The sequence below is a fragment of the Bubalus kerabau genome, chromosome 7 (assembly GCF_029407905.1).
Source record: "Bubalus kerabau isolate K-KA32 ecotype Philippines breed swamp buffalo chromosome 7, PCC_UOA_SB_1v2, whole genome shotgun sequence".
Taxonomy (NCBI): domain Eukaryota; kingdom Metazoa; phylum Chordata; class Mammalia; order Artiodactyla; family Bovidae; genus Bubalus; species Bubalus kerabau.
Window position 1 is genome coordinate 24,453,422 of NC_073630.1, and position 17,858 is coordinate 24,471,279.

The 17,858-nt window shown below is 38.9% G+C and overlaps 1 protein-coding gene and 1 pseudogene across 6 annotated transcripts in view; both read right to left on the reverse strand.

Annotated features, from left to right (window-relative positions):
- The window catches only part of SLC9B1 (solute carrier family 9 member B1), a 72,470-nt gene that overhangs the window by 43,085 nt on the left and 11,527 nt on the right, over positions 1-17,858 (reverse strand). For 4 of the 6 annotated variants that reach the window (XM_055587835.1, XM_055587834.1, XM_055587838.1 and 1 more), the window contains 2 exons: positions 4,280-4,349; positions 9-147 (listed from right to left, as the gene is read on the reverse strand). In XM_055587835.1, the coding sequence (XP_055443810.1) occupies positions 9-147; positions 4,280-4,348 (208 nt within the window). In that variant the 5' untranslated portion in view covers position 4,349. Of the gene's footprint in view, positions 1-8; positions 148-4,279; positions 4,350-4,908; positions 4,980-17,858 lie in introns of all 6 variants that reach the window. The other 2 variants (XM_055587837.1, XM_055587836.1) reach the window with 1 other exon arrangement.
- LOC129657547 (dnaJ homolog subfamily A member 1-like) lies at positions 6,844-8,854 on the reverse strand (annotated as a pseudogene).

A 17,858-nucleotide genomic window follows, 5' to 3' on the forward strand; every position in this document is an offset into this window, starting at 1 on the left:
TCACATACCATTTGTAATAGCTTTATTCAGTGTTCCTTGTGGAGGACAAGAGCCCTTCTTTTCCATTTGTGGTTTTGTTTCCTCTGTTTCTGGCAAGATGGTTTCCTTAGTTTCTTCATGTTCATTAGCACTGGTAGCTTTGAGGATCTGAAGTAAAACAAAAAAGCTTTTTAAGAAATATACTTTCCCCCACAGAGTCCAAAAGTCTGTTCTTTATATCTGTGTCTCTTTTGCTGTCTCAATATAGGTGCATCATTACCATCTTTCTAGGTGAGGGTGGGATGATTTGAGAGAATAGCATTGAAACATGTATATTATCATACGTGAAATAGATCACCAATCCAGGTTCAATGCAGGGTGCTCAGGGCTGGTGCACTGGGATGACCCTGAGGGATGGGATGGGGAGGGAGGTGGGAGGGGGGTTCAGGATGGGGAACACATGTACACTCACAGCTGATTCATGTGAATGTATGGCAAAAACCACCACAATACTGTAAAGTAATTAGCCTCCAATTAAAATAAATAAATAAATAAAAAAGAAATATACTTTCATACAATTTTATGAGTGTAAGAAACCACCAAATCTCATAACTAAATTTACATTATTATTGTGAACATGGAAAATTAGATGAGCAGCCCTATTTACAAGCAATAAGTGGACAAAGAGGAAATAGTTCCATAAGTTAGCTAGAAGGAACGTATCAAAGTTATTTAAATTGGATCACGACTAATCTGTTGGAGTTCTGATGTAGAAATCTTTTTCTGGAAGTCTGTCCAGTAGAACCATATTATTTTAAATTTTATTTCAGAATTTACAATAAATTTACATAGATTAGAATGAAGTCTTTATCAATTCAGTTCAGTTGCTCAGTCGTGTCCGACTCTTTGCGACCCCATGAATCACAGCATGCCAGGCCTCCCTGTCCATCACCAACTCCCGGAGTTCACCCAGACTCATGTCCATCGAGTCAGTGATGCTATCCAGCCATCTCATCCTCTGTGGTCCCCTTCTCCTCCTGCCCTCAATCCCTCCCAGCATCAGGGTCTTTTCCAATGAGTCAGCTCTTCGCATCAGGTGGCCAAAGTATTGGAGTTTCAGCTTCAGCATCAGTCCTTCCAAAGAACACCCAGGACTGATCTCCTTTAGAACGGACGGGTTGGATCTCCTTGCAGTCCAAGGGACTCTCAAGAGTCTTCTCCAACACCACAGTTCAAAAGCATCACTTCTTTGGTGCTCAGGTTTCTTCACAGTCCAACTCTCACATCCATACATGACCACTGGAAAAACCATAGCCTTGACTAGACGGACCTTTGTTGACAAAGTAATATCTCTGCTTTTTAATATGCTGTCTAGGTTGGTCATAACTTCCCTTCCAAGGAGTAAGCGTCTTTTAATTTCATGGCTGCAATCACCATCTGCAGTGATTTTGAAGTCTTTATAGACAAAAGTAATTAAAATCAATGGTGAGTATTTTAAATATTTTTAAAAAGGACTTTTTTGACTCTTAAAAACTGTAGAAACTCCTATTTTAAAAGTCAACAATTTATAATTCTGCTGCTGCTGCTGCTAAGTTGCTTTAGTCGTGTCCGACTCTGTGCGACCCCATAGACAGCAGCTCACCAGGCTCCCCCGTCCCTGGGATTCTCCAGGCAAGAATACTGGAGTGGGTTGCCATTTCCTTCTCCAATGCATGAAAGTGAAAAGTGAAAGGGAAGTCGCTCAGTCATGTCCGACTCTTAGTGACCTCATGGACTGCAGCCTACCAGGCTCCTCCATCCATGGGATTTTCCAGGCAAGAGTACTGGAGTGGGGTGCCATTGCCTTCTCCATTTATAATTCTAAATATGACCAATTATTATTTACTAAAACAAGACCGACAAAAGTTGGTCTAATGACTTACTCTAATGACTTACTCTATACACTTGCAAATATGAAAACCTGGGTCTCTTCAAATGTACAGCAGAACATTTTAATTAATTTACCTTTTTCTTTACCTCTAATACTCTACTAAGTTTATCCTGGACATGGCAAGAAATAATAAGCCAAATTTCTATTATTCCTAAAATCTGCTTTAGTTCCAAAATAATCTACAGTCACCTCTTATCATGTTTTCATTCCTTTTCTTAATCAGATCAGATCAGATCAGTCGCTCAGTCATCTCCAACTCTTTGCGACCCCATGAATCACAGCACGCCAGGCCTCCCTGTCCATCACCAACTCCCGGAGTTCACTCAGACTCACGGCCATCGAGTCAGTGATGCCATCCAGCCATCTCATCCTCTGTCGTCCCCTTCTCCTCCTGCCCCCAATCCCTCCCAGCATCTGAGTCTTTTCCAATGAGTTAACTCTTCGCATAAGGTGGCCAAAGTACTGGAGTTTCAGCTTTAGCATCATTCCTTCCAAAGAAATCCCAGGGCTGATCTCCTTCAGAATGGACTGGTTGGATCTCCTTGCAGTCCGAGGGACTCTCAAGAGTCTTCTCCAACACCACAGTTCAAAAGCATCAATTCTTCGGCACTCAGCCTTCTTCACAGTCCAACTCTCACATCCATACATGACCACAGGAAAAACCATAGCCTTGACTAGACGGACCTTTGTTGGCAAAGTGATGTCTCTGCTTTTGAATATGCTATCTAGCTTGGTCATAACTTTCCTTCCAAGGAGTAAGTGTCTTTTAATTTCATGGCTGCAGTCACCATCTGCAGTGATTTTGGAGCCCAGACAAATAAAGTCTGACACTGTTTCCACTGTTTCCCCATCTATTTCCCATGAAGTGATGGGACCGGATGCAATGATCTTTATTTTCTGAATGTTGAGCTTTAAGCCAACTCTTTCACTCTCCACTTTCACTTTCATCAAGAGGCTTTTGAGTTCCTCTTCACTTTCTGCCATAAGGGTGGTGTCATCTGCATATCTGAGGTTATTGATATTTCTCCCAGCAATCTTGATTCCAGTTTGTGTTTCTTCCAGTCCAGCGTTTCTCATGATGTACTCTGCATATAAGTTAAATAAGCAGGGTGACAATATACAGCCTTGAAGTACTCCTTTTCCTATTTGGAACCAGTCTGTTGTTCCATGTCCAGTTCTAACTGTTGCTTCCTGACCTGCATACAAATTTCTCAAGAGGCAGGTCAGGTGGTCTGGTATTCCCATCTGTTTCAGAGTTTTCCACAGTTTATTGTGATCCACACAGTCAAAGGTTTTGGCATAGTCAATAAAGCAGAAATAGATGTTTTTCTGGAACTCTCTTGCTTTTTCCATGATCCAGCGGATGTTGGCAATTTGATCTCTGGTTCCTCTGCCTTTTCTAAAACCAGCTTGAACACCTGGAAGTTCACGGTTCACATATAGCTGAAGCCTGGCTTGGAGAATTTTGAGCATTACTTTACTAGCGTGTGAGATGAGTGCAATTGTGCGGTAGTTTGAGCATTCTTTGGCATTGCCTTTCTTTGGGATTGGAATGAAAACTGACCTTTTCCAGTCCTGTGGCCACTGCTGAGTTTTCCAAATTTGCTGGCATATTGAGTGCAGCACTTTCACAGCATCATCTTTCAGGATTTGGAATTGGTCAACTGGAATTCCATCGCCTTCACTAGCTTTGTTTGTAGTGATGCTTTCTAAGGCCCATTTGACTTCACATTCCAGGATGTCTGGCTCTAGGTGAGTGATCACACCATCGTGATTATCTGGGTCATGAAGATCTTTTTTGTACAGTTCTTCTGTGTATTCTTGCCATCTCTTCTTAATATCTTCTGCTTCTGTTAGGTCCATACCATTTATGTCCTTTATCGAGCCCATCTTTGCATCAAATGTTCCTTGGGTATCTCTGATTTTCTTGAAGAGATCTCTAGTCTTTCCCATTCTGTTGTTTTCCTCTATTGCTTTGCATTGATCGCTGAAGAAAGCTTTCTTATCTCTTCTTGCTATTCTTTGGAACTCTGTATGCAGATGCTTGTATCTTTCCTTTTCTCCTTTGCTTTTCGCTTCCCTTCTTTTCACAGCTATTTGTAAGGCCTCCCCAGACAGCCATTTTGCTTTTTTACATTTCTTTTCCATGGGGATGGTCTTGATCCCTGTCTCCTGTACAATGTTACAAATCTCATTCCATAGTTCATCAGGCCCTTTTCTTAATAGGGCCTATTAAAACTAGTTATTTTTAAATGACCACTTCTCATTTTTAAACCAAATATATGAAAAAAACTTATTAACTTTAAAAAGAAATTTTAATGTTAGATAGGTTTTTACATCATATGTTACAATATAGTTTTAAGCCTTTACCTCAGGAGTTGTAGATGACTGGACATTTTCATCCTCCAAGTGTTCATTTTGTGGTTCTTCAGTGTACATGCTAATATTTAAAAGTAATTTGAAATAAAAAAGAAAAATACTATAAGTCCATTTGAAAACAAACATGGTTAAGTGGGATTAATTTGTTACCATAAAGTTTTATCTCAGTCATGTCAGATATCTGAATAGTCTAAATAGTCCAAATAGTTATTTTTAAAGTTATTAACCAAAGTCATGTGCATGAGTTTTAAAAATCGTAACACAAAAAATTTAATACTTCTCAGTAGCTCATAATCCTGGGCCATATCTTAAAAGCATGTATTAGAAAACTCAGTTCTTCATTTCATGCACTGAACTAGTACGTTTGTGATAATTTCCATAATCGATTTACTGTATCAGTCAACTCCTGCAAAAAGATTTAAACTTAAAACCTACATCTATCAGAATAATGTCTTTATATGTGGTCCATTGGAAAGGTCTGTAGGTCCAACATTTAAACAAAATAAAATAGCTTTTATTTTGAGTAAGAATGAACTAGGAAAAAAAAGAGTGAACTAGAACCACATCATGGGAAGAATTATTTCTGGAAAAGCTTATTTTAAAACATCTGTTGTTTCTACCTTCTCTGTGATCTTTGCTTCTTTGAGGGAGAGTATCTTTGCCTTAAAAATATCTTTCAATTCTTGAGTTACTGTTGAGGACAAAATTAAAGATTTCAAGTTTTAATTTTAAGTACTTGATAAGAATGTGTTTCAAGTATCTATTTTTTTAAAGGCAAACAATTTTAATAATGAAAGTTTTTAATGAAATGGAACATTAACATCTGAGTAAACCATATGCTAACCCATTCCAGTGTTCTTGCCTGGAGAATCCCAGGGACAGGGGAGTCTGGTGGGCTGCCGTCTATGGAGTCGCACAGAGTCGGACACGACTGAAGGACTTAGCAGCAGCAAACCATATGTTGGGCGCTTACAGCAACCCTATGGACCATAGCCCACCAGGCTCCTCTGTCCATGGGATTCTCCAGGCGTGAACACTGGAGTGAGTTGCCATGTCCTCCTCCAGGGAATCTTCCTGACCCAGGGATTGAACCCTTGTTTCGTATGTCTTCTGCATTAGCGGGCAGGTTCTTTACCACTAGCGCCACCTGGGAAGCCCTGAATTTTAATAACCAAAGTTTTTAATGAAATGGAACATTAACATCTGAGTAAACCATATGCTGAGTGCTTACATATATTCTCACTTTAATAAAGCAAAATATTAGTGTTTAAAATCCTTAAAGAGGGGAAGGGAGGCTTAAGAGGATGGGGATATATGTATAATTATGGCTCATTTATGTTGTTATACAGCAGAAACCAACACAACATTGTAAAGCAATTATCTTTCAATTAAAAAAAATAAAATCCTGTAAGGAATCATAACTGAATTTATGACACTAAAACAGAAAATAACATTTATTTTAAAAATATGATGAAACAAATTAGATCTCTAAGTCCTTTTAAAGTAGAGTTTCATTTTAATTCAAGGGAATATCAAAATTATTAGACTGACTACCTGTCATTATCTGTTAGACCAAAATCTGAGTGTTCATAAGCTCTGTGATCAAGAAATGTGGGTCAATCACCTAAGCTGGGTCAAGTTCTGAAGGGATAGGCTGAGGGTTCAGTTCAGTTCAGTCGCTCAGTTGCGTCCAAATCTTTGTGATCCCATGGACTGCAGCACACAGGCCTCCCTGTCCATCACCAACTCCCGGAGTTTACTCAAACTCATGTCCATCGAGTCGGTGATGCCATCCAACCACCTCATTCTCTGTCATCCCCTTCTCCTCCTGCCTTCAATCTTTGCCAGCATCAGGGTCGTTTCAAATGAGTCAGTTCTTCGCATCAGGTGGCCAAAGTATTGGAGTTTCAGCTTCAGCATCAGTCCTTCCAATGAATATTCAGGACTGATTTCCTTTAGGATGGACTGGTTGGATCTCCTTGCAGTCCAAGGGACTCTCAAGAGTCTTCTCCCACACCGTAGTTCAAAAGTATCACTTCATCAGCGCTCAGCTTTCTTTACAGTCCAACTCTCACATCCATACATGACTACTGGAAAAACCATAACCCTGACTAGATGGACCTTTGTTGGCAAAGTAATGTCTCTGCTTTTTAATATGCTGTCTTAGGTTGGTCATAACTTGTCTTCCAAGGAGTAAGCGTCTTTTATTTTATTTTATTTTTCATGCTTTGTAATCAGTATATTAAAGAGACATTCATACATTTCAAGAATTGCTTAAATTCTGATACCAGATTTAAGCTTGTGAACATATGACTTTAAACATACAATTAAAGCTATTCATCATAATTTGCTATAGTACCAACATTAAATTACAGTTACTCTGGAGCATAAGTTAAATGGTTTAAAGTAAGCCTGTAACATACCTACAAAAACACCTTCCTATCTCATACATGCAAATTACTTCTCCATGTAAAGGTCTCATCACTCTAACTTCTAAGTTTCCCTGCTCCAGAAGTCACTACTCTAAGGCTTACTGTGGTCCAAAGGTCAGGGGGCGGGGGGCAAAAAAAGTAACCAGGACCAATAGCTATATATATTAATAAAAGATGGCACAGCAAAAGAAGGGAATGCAATTCTACAAGTGCAAGCCCTCAAGAAGCAGCATATTATGATAAACCCCTTCTTTACAAAGGTATCATTTCTATCAGTGATACCACAGGCTAAATTAAATTATACAGCATGCCATCTTCAAGTAACAGTTGAGGCAATAGAATAAATGCAGAAGCATCACAATGAATCCCACTTACTACATACAGATCAACACTTCTCTACATTAATTTCTTTGTCTGACTGCCAGTTAAACACAGTTTTAATTTCATAGCTTAACAATTAAGGGTCATACACTGAAGTCAATACATATACTTGCAATTTCAATCTAAGCTATTCCATGTACATAGCTGAAATCAATTACAAAGTATGGCCTAACAAATGCTAGGGGAAATTTTTTAAAGTCATTTTTACAAGTACTAAACTTATCTTGCACACTGAAGTCATCATACATACAGGGCAAAGTCAGAGCTTTTATATTTGAGTTTATTCTTCATTTAACTTTTAAACACTACTATAGTTGAATATTAAAACAAAAGCAAGTAGTGAGCATATGATGATTATAGTCCTTTACTCAATCACTACTGCAAATAAAACACCAGCAGTGAGTGTTATTCACAGGCCCTACTAAGAGGTCTGACACTGAACACCACCCTGAGGATGATGTTCATCATCCTCATATGCTTCTCCATTGTAATGGCGCCGTCTTTCCTGATTTGGAGCAAAGTCCACTAATTCTACCTGGTCCATTTCATCAGTCTCTTCTATTTCCTTCCTCTCAGGCAGAAGTTTTTCCAGCAAAGAGAGTTTATCAGGAGAGAGAAAGCCATTCTCAGGAAAGTTTACCTTAAATTCAATGATTAGGCGACCCTTTTCGTATGGCCTATGATAAATTGGCATGCCTTCATTTAGCACACACTTGATATCTCCATGCTTGACAATCTGACCTGGATGAGAAGTGATGACTATGGTTCGGTTGTCAAGAGTAGATATTGGCTTCTGGAAGCCACACAACGCCTCAACCAGCTGTATATCCATACACATGAAAAGGTCTTCTCCTCATGGAGTAAAAACAGCATGGTCCTTCTGATCTAAAACAATGATAATATCTCCTGGCTCCAGTCCTGGTTCTTGGTCTCCTTCACCATGGAATGTTATCTTCTGGCCATCTTTCATGCCTTTGTCAATATGAACTTCTAGAATTTTCTTTTCTCGAACTATCTTCCTTCCATTGCAACTTTTACATCTATCTTTAGGACTGATCCGCTCCCCATGGCCCTGGCACTCCATGCAGACAGACTGAATTTGTTGAACCATTCCAGGTCCTATCTGATGAATTCTTATTTGCATTCCAGTACCTCGGCAATTGGGACAGCATTCTACCGCTCCTTTTTTACCACCTCGGCCTTCACATTTGTCACAAATCACATTCTTTTGCAGAGCTAGTTTTCTTGTTGCACCATTATATAAATCTTCTAAAGTTACTGTAAGTTGATGGACAACGTTTTTACCTCTCCTCTCTCTCTGCATCCTGCCTCCTCCTCCGAAAAACATATCAAAGATGTCCATGGGGGAGCCAAAACCACCACCTGCTCCACCTTCTTTAATTGCCTGTTCTCCTCCTTTGTCATATAATTCCCTTTTCTTTGCATCAGAGAGCACTTCGTAAGCTTGAGAAATCTGTTTAAACTTCTCGCCTTCATTTGGATTCTTATCAGGGTGGTACTTCAAGGCCAGTTTCCTGTAAGCCTTTTTCAATTCTTCTTGGGTGGCATTGGGTTTGACCCCCAAAACATCATAGTAAGTGGTTTTCTTCACCATTTTCTACAGCCGGTGAGAGGGCCGATGCCGGTGTGGGGGAGCGGGAAGGAGCGGGTTGCTGTGCGCAGCTCGGGCAGCCGCCGCTCCTCCGCCTTTCACCGAGCGTTCTGGAAAGTTCCCGTAAGCATCTTTTACTATCATGTCTGCAATCACCATTGGCAGTGATTTTGGAGCCCAAGAAAATAAAGTCAGCTGCTGTTTCCACTGTTTCCCCATCTATTTGCCATGAAGTGATGGGACCAGATGCCATGATCTTAGTTTTCTGAATGTTGAGCTTTAAGCCACTTTTTCACTGTCCTCTTTCACTTTCATCAAGAGGCTCTTGAGTTCTTCTTTGCTTTCTGCCATAAAGGTGGTGTCATCTGCATATCTGAGGTTATTGATATTACTCCCTGCGATCTTGATTCAAGCTTGCGCTTCTTCCAGCCCAGCGTTTCTCATGATGTACTCTGCATATAAGTTAAATAAGCAGGGTGACAGTATACAGCCTTGACGTACTCCTTTTCCTATTTGGAACCATTTTGTTGTTCCATGTCCAGTTCTAACTGTTGTTTCCTGTCCTGCATACAGATTTCTCGGGAGGCAGGTCAGGTGGTCTGGTATTTCCATCTCTTGAAGAATTTTCCACAAATTCTTTGGCTGAGGATTAGCACCATTAAAATATTTGAGTTCCAGTACACATAAGTCATTAGGTCAGGGCACAAAGTTCACCCACTTAATAATTTCTGAATGTTACTCTTCTGGACTCTGAAGGTTAAAGCAGCAAAACAAAACAGGAATATAGGTTTCTGCTCTCATGGAGCTTATATTCTATAGAGGGTAAGGGAAAAATAGTATTTTCAGACTGCAATTTAATACTAAAGAAAATAAGCCAGCATGATGTTACACTGATCAAGGGGACATTTCAACTGTGACCTGAATGAGGCGACACTGTGAGTCATAACTAGGCAGATGGACTAGGAACACACAAATATAACATCAAGAATCATACAAGGATACATCAAGAATCATATCAAGAGACCAGGAAGCATATTTTAAGATCTGCAACTATGTCATCATTTAGGACTGCGCTTCCCAGGTGGCACTGGGCTTACGCGGTGGCTCAGATGGTAAAGAATCTTCCTGCAAAGCAGGAGACCTGGGTTTAGTCCCTGAGTCAGGAAGATCCCCTGTAGAAGAGACTGGCTACCCACGCCAGTATTCTTGCCTGGAGAATTCCATGGACAGAGGAACCTGGTGGGCTACAGTCCATGGGGTCACAAAAAGTCAGACACAATTGAGTGACTAACATTTTTTTTACTTTCCCACTGGTGGCACCAGTGGTTAACAATCTGCCTGCCAATTCAGGAGACATAAAGAGACTCCGGTTTGATCCCTGGGTCAGGAAGATACCCTGGATAAGAAAATAGCAATCTACTCCATTACTCTTGCCTGGAGAATCCCAAGGACAAAGGAGCCTGGCAGGCTGCAGTCCATAGGGTTATAAGGAGTTGGATACAACTGAAGTGACTTAGCACGCATGCACCCACATCATTAGGATAGCAGGACCTGGGATCCAGGGGAGCAAACATTAGAACTTTAAAACCTAGATAAGGAGTCTGAATAATAAATGTACAAGTTAGGAGCTATAACAGAAACTTGGTATTTTTCAAGCAATATTTGTGCCTGGCAATTACTCAATGGTGTTTATGGTGAAAGTCACGCTCAGTCATGTCCGACTCTTTGCGACCCCGTGCACTATACAGTCCATGGAATTCTCCAGACCAGAATACTGGAGTGGGTAACCTTTCCCTTCTCCAGGGGATCTTCCCAACCCAGGGATCAAACCCAGGTCTCCCATACTGCAGGCAGATTCTTTACCAGCTGAGCCACAAGGGAAGCCCAATTATTCAATACTCTTTAAATATTTATCAAAAGTAGAACTGATAGGTCACACGCATAGTAACTAAAAGCAAGAAATTTGGAACTGAGATAGAAGTGATTTATTTCCCTAGGCCTCAGTTTCCTTATCTGTAAAATAATGGTATAGTATTGCTTAATTTATTGGTTATTGTGAGGATTAAAAGATAATTACAGCTGACACAAGCTGGACTGTGCTGAACACTTAACATGAATCATCTCATTTGATTTTCATAACTCTATGAATTATTTACTATTATTATCCTTATTTTACAGATGTGAAAACTGAGACCCAGGAAGGTTAAGTAATTTTTCCAAAGTCACACAGCTAGCAAGTGGCATAGTTGGAATTTGAACCAAATACTCTTGAGTATTATTCAAATCCTCGTTAACTAAAAGTCTCTTTTAGTTATTCTGGTGATACTGCATTGCGGATTTAAGTTACATTTTCTTGATGACTAATATATTTCATATATTTATTGGCCATTTAAATATCTTCCTTAGTAAAGTATCTATTTAACTCACTTAATCCACTTAAAAAGTGAATTGGTTGACTTTTTCTAACTGATTTGTTGGGAACTCTTCATGTAGTCTAGAATGGATCTTATCTTGAATATATAAATACCCATTTATATAGTCTTTGTGGCTTGCATTTTCACTCTGATGATGTCTTTGAATTAACAGAAGTTTTTAATTTAGTCCAATTTATTCTTTTCTTCCTTTATGGCTAGAGCTTTATTTTAGAAATCCTTGCCAACCCTGAGATCATAAAGGTATTCTCTTTACATATTCTTCTAGAAGCATTAGTGTTGTGTCTCTCACATTTATGTCTATAATCCATTTGGAATTGATTTTTCTGTATAGTGTGAGGAAGAGATGAAAGTTCATTTTTTTCCCTTATGATATCTAATTGACTCAGCAAGGCTCAGATGGTAAAGAATCTGCCTGCAATGTGGAAGACCTGGGTTCCATCCCTGGGTTGGGAAGATCCTCTGGAGGAGGGCATGGCAATCATTCCAGTGTTCTTGCCTGGAGAATCCCCATGGACCGAGAAGCCTGGCAGGATACAGTCCATGGGTTCACAAAGAGTCAGACACGACTGAGCAATGACACGCAGCACAGCACATTCATTTAAAATACCATCTTTACCCATCACAATGCAGGGTCACCTCTATTGTAAATCAGATGACCACATACGGTGAATTTATCTGGGGATTCTATTCTAGTCCCCCGGCCTAGTTTTCTATCCTTATGCAACACTACATTAGTCCATGTATAATATATATTGAGAGAGTTGGACTGACTCTTTGCATTTGCGTATAAATTTTAGAATCAAGTTGTCAAATCACAAATATACACACGTACATGCACACACACACATGCACACATATACAACGTGCTGGAATTCTGTCTGAAATTGCACTGAATCTACAGATTAATTTGGAGAGAACTGATATTTTTTTTCCTTTGGTCACACTGTGAGGTTTGTGGGACCTTAATTCCCCGACCAGGGATTGATCCTGTCCTCTTGGCCGGGAAAGCACAGAGTCTTTCCTGCTGGACCACCAGGAAATTCCCAGAATTGACATCTTAATAGTATTGAGTCTTCCAATCCTTGGACATTGTATATCCTTCCAGTTATTTAGATTTTCTTTAACAACATTTTGCAGTTTTCAGAAGGTCTTGCACATCTTTCATTAGACTTATTTCTAGGTAGGTTTATTTCTAGGCATTGATGCTTTTTTCAATATTACCAAAATAATATCATTTTAGAAATTCATTATTTGTATTTACTAATATAATGCAGGCCTTAAAATTCACTTTATTCTAACAATCTATAGATTCTTTTGGATTTTTTAAGTATAAACTATGTTGCTGGCAAATGTTTTATTTATGCATTTAATCTCATTTTCTTTCTTTCTTACAACCAATTGCATGTGTTGTAACCTGTCTTTATGTTGCCTCATATTCTTATTGACCTTGGTATTGTTTGTTTTCATGCTTTCCCTGTTTAACTATAGATTTGTTGGTAATAAAGCCTTACATTATTTATTCATCTGAAATGTCTTAATTTCACCTTCACTTTCACTTTCACCTTTCACTTTTACCTTCACTTTTGAAGGGGATTCTCACTGGATACAGAATTCTAGAAGTTATTTTCTGTAAGCATTTAAAAAATGTTCCACTGTATTCTGGGTCCCATAATTTCTGCTGAGAATTAAACTATTACTTTTACCATGGTTCCTTTGAAGATAATGTATTTTCCCTCCCTTTGGCTGATACTAATTAATCATAGTTACTATTTTAATTTTAATAAAAAATACATGATATAAAATTAACCACTTTAAAGGATTAAGTACATTCACACGAGCTTCCTTGGTGGCTCAGTGGTATAGAAACCACCTGCTAATGCAGGAGACGTGGGTTCAATCCTTGGGTCAAGAAGATCCCCTAGAGTAGGAAATGGCAACCCACTCCAGCATTCTTGCCTGGAAAATCCCATGGACAGAGGAACCTGGCAGGCTACAGTCCATGGGGTTGCAAAAGAGTTGGATACAACTTTGTGACTGAAGAACAACAACAAAATACATTCACATTGTTAAACAAACATCACCACTCTCCATCTCCAGAACTTTTTGATCATCCTAAACCAAAATTCTGCATCCATTAAACAATAAATCCCTATTCTTCCCTTTCCAAACCCCTTGGTAACCACCATTCTACTTTCTGTCTCTTAAGGATTTGACTACCCTAGGTACTTCATATAAATATAATCATAAAAATTTCTTCTGTTGCATCTGGTTTATTTGATAAAATGTCTTCAAAATTCATCCATGTTGTAACAAGTTATCAGAATTTCCTTCCTTTTTAATCTGAATAATATTCCATTTGTGTATATACCACATTGTGTTTATCCCTTCGTTTGTTGATGGACATTTGGGCTGTTTTCACCTTCGAAGCTATTGTGAATCCTGCTGCAATAACAAGGATGTACAAATAACTGCTCAAGTCTCTGCTGTCAGTTCTTTTGGGTACATACAAAGGAGAACTGATGGATCACATGGTTATTCTATAATTTTTTGAGGAACTGCCATACTGTTTTCCACAGTGACTATACCATTTTATATTTACATTAGTGAAACACAAGGGTTCCAATTTCTCCACACACTTGTTAATATCTGTTATTTTATTAATGGCCACCATGATGAATATGAGGTGGTATCTCACTGTAGTTTTGATTTGCATTTCCCTAATGATTTTGATGTTGAGAATCTTTTCATTGGCTATTCAAATATTTATTGGCTATTCAAATATCTCCTTTGAAGAAATGTCTATTCAAAGTCCTTTGCCCATTTTAAAACTATTTTTTTGTTGTTGTTGAATTACAGGGCTCTTTAAATATTATGGATGTTGATCATTTATCTGGTATCTGGCTTGCAAATATGAATATTTTCTTTCATTCTATGGGTTGCCTTTTAAACTCCGTTGACAGTGTCCTTCCATGTGCAAAGGTTTTTAATTTTGATGTTGTCTGATTCGTCTTTTTTCTTTTTGCCTGTACTTTGGGTATAATATTCAAGAAATCATTGCCAAATCCAAATTCATGAAGCTTTCCTCCTATTTTTCTCCCAAGACTTTTATAAAAGTTTCAGTTCTTAGAATCATAGTCATTTTAACATATCTGTCTCCTAACTCAAAAATCTGGGTCATTTTTTAATCTGTTTCTATTTTCAATGTTCTGTCTAGGTTTGTGGTCATATAGTATTGTCTAATAGCTGGCATGGCTAATCATTTTTATTGAAAACTTGACATTGTGTATAAGAAATGATACAGTGTCTAAATGATATCTTCCTCCAGAGAGAATGTATGGAGTGGGGGAGTGCTGGTCACTTTAAGCAAATCAGGGACTGAGCTCAGTAGTGGTAGCTTCGTAACATTCAGTTCTACTTCTGCTCTAGTTCCTAGGGAATAGTTCTCTAGGTATTTTGCCTGAGATGATGCTCCCAACAAATTATGATAGTCACACTTATTTTTCCTAGATCTGAGATACATTACCATTTTCCCTTGGTTCACCCCTATTGTCTATGCCTTCCTGTCCCGGAATAATTTAATTAACTTTTCCAGGGTCACACAGCTATAAATAAAGGAGGTGGGGCCAAAACCAGGCAGCTTGGTTCCCAAGCCCACACTCTTAAAACTAAAGTGCTTATATCAGACAGTGTGCCAGATATAGACTAAAGCTCTCACAGGCTTCAGATGCTCCCATTTAGAAAATGGCCATTGTAACTTAAATCTGTTTTTAAAAAGAAAGAGAAAAAAAATATCAAATATCTAACTTTATGGATTTTCTGTTTTAGAAAAGGAAGTATTAAAAATAAGGACCTTAGGGGGGCTTCCTGGTAGTCAAGTGGTTAAAAATCTGCCTGCCAACGCAGAGGACATGGGTTCAATCCCTAGTCCAGGAAGATTTCACATGCCCTGGAGCAACTAAATCTGTGTGGCACAATTACTGAAGCCCGTGCACCTAGAGTCTATGCTCGGTAACAAGTGAAGCAACTGCAATGAGAAACCTGAAAACATAATGAAGAGTAGCCCGCACTCACTGCAACTAGAGAAAGCCCTGAGCAGTAACAAAGAGCATTAAGATATCAACATACGAAATTAGGGTGGACACAAACACATAGTTCATGGCAACGACCCACAGGATTCTGCACGGTGTTGTCCTTGGGTCCCCCTCAAGCCTAATTTCATACCATCCCACATTCATTTTTTTCACTTCTCGCCACTGTAATGTTTCTACAGTTCCTAGAAATTGCTAGATTTCTTCTGCAGAGCCTTGTGAGTATGCGCTTAGTCACTCAGTAGTGTCTGACTCTGTGTGACCCCTTGGACTGTAGCCTGCCAGGCACCTTTGTCTCTAGGCAAGAATACTGGAGTGGATTGCCATGCCCTCCTCCAGGGGATCTTCCCAACCCAGAGATCGAACCCAGGTCTCCCACATTGCAGGCAGATTCTTTACCACCTGAGCCACCAGGGAAGCCCAATATACTTGCTTTCCCCTCCAACTGAAACACTCTGCACTACAAACTTCCCTTCATCTGGTTAACTCCTTTTTACCCTTCTGCTCAAGAACCATATACTCAGAGAAATATTTATGACATCACCTCTGACCCTAGGCTAAGTAAGATCAAGTATTTTATGTTCTTAAAGAACTTTGATCATTTTTTTTTCAGAGTATTATCTCAGTTCGTAATCATGTATTCATTAGAGTGACTGTTTCATGTGTTTTTCTCATTAGACTACAGACTCTGTAATAGTGTCCTATAGGTCCTTGAAACTCTGTTCATTTTATTTTTCAATCTTTTTTTCACTTTGTTCTTCAGATTGAACAATTTCTATTTATCTGTCAAGTTCACTGATTCTTTCCTAGTTCATTTCCATTCTGCTACTGAGTCCATTCAGTGAATGTTTTATTTCAGATACTGTATTTTTTAGTTTAAAATTTTTTACTTACTTCTTTTTTAACTGTTTTTATTTTTCTGCTATTAATCTTTCCATTTATTATGACTATGCTTATCTTTACCACATGAAACACAGCTACTTCACCATTTTTATCTGATAATTCCAACATCTGTGTCATTTTTTGCTTGGCATCTGTTGATTTTTTTTTATCATGTTCTGGATCTTTATACATCAAGTACTCCTGGAGTATATCCTGGACATTTTGTTGCACAGATTTGGGGTCTTACTAAAATCCTCTGAGGAATACTTTACTTTTTGTTTGTTTTAGCAGGCAATCAACTTGAGTTGGTACAGATCATAAGCTCTCTCTTACTTTCTGTGGGCATGTTCCAATTTCAGTTGTTTCCAAAGCCTTTGCTATACTCTTATTAGTTTGCCACATGAAGCCACTCAGGGGTTGGGCATTCAGCCACTGTGACTTGGGCAGTGTTTTTTTGTTTGTTTGTTTTAAAAATTCTTATGTCAGTTTTTAAAGCCATTGCTATGCTGCTTTGGGCCTATCTCACCCATGCGTAGCTGGAGGTGACACAAGACATTTGGTTGGGTTCAAACACAGAATTAAGGAGCCCCATTCTCCAGCTTTCTCCTCTCCTGAATCCATACCTCCTCCCAATTCTATTTCTCTCAAGGTCTCTTTCCCTGGTTTCTCTAGTCAGAAGCTGAGGCTTTTCTCTGAGTTTTAGCTGTCCATAATTCCATAAATAGTGCCTGCCCTTGGGGAAAAGCCAAAAAACGAAAACAACTGTGATAACAATGATTCCTCACACTCACTTTGGACTATAGGGTCCATTTCCCAGATCTTCAGGCAATAAAAGTAGGTTTTCTATTATAGTTTTTGGCCTCCAGTGTGGCCCTTAAATAGCTGAATGACTGAGGCCTACCTTCAGGTTAAAGCCACAAGAGCAAGAGAAATTGACCTTCATAGTTTTGACTCTCCTTCCCAATCTACCTGCTTCTGTTTACTTTCTGAGTCCTCAGGCAGTTGCTCTTTGCATTTCGTTCAGTTTTGGGTCGTGAGCAGTGAAAAAGAGGTTGTAGTGGACTTACTCCATCTTGAATGGAACTGGAAGCCTCCGTACTTCAGGATAGTAGGGACCATATGGGTTTTTTTACCCTTGATCTTCACAATACTTGATAAATGGAAGGCACTCAATAAATATTTGTGGAATGAACTGAGAATAAAAATATACCAGATACTGAAAATACAACAAAAACATTCTGCATGGTTAACAGGAAGGACATCTTTGAAAGAAAAGTAAGAGATTCTAACATCAAGCATAAGCATTTCAAATACATTAAGAAAAAATAAAGATCCTTAAAGACTAAGAATAAGATCCTTAAAGACTATGCTGTAAAGATAGATAAGAAGTTAACAGGACAACTTAGAAAAAGATTCTGCTCCTACAGAACAAAAACTTAAAAGATTGGAACTTTTGAAGAACTAAGACTCTGCCTAGGATAGATTTTTGGCATAACTTTAATGGGGCAAGTTGAAGGGGAAAAACCAAATATGTGAGGAATGTAGGGATCAGAAGCTGACTGGGCAGAACACATGGGCCTTAGATCTCACCCCATTTTCCCTTCCCCCCTTTTTAATATTGTGCCTGTCTGCTTTCTTCTTTGCTCTAGATAGCTCCTTATCTCTCTTTTCCTTTGGACTTCTCACTTCCCCTGGACACACCTTTTTTTCTGACACTTTAAAAAATGCCTGTTTCCTTAA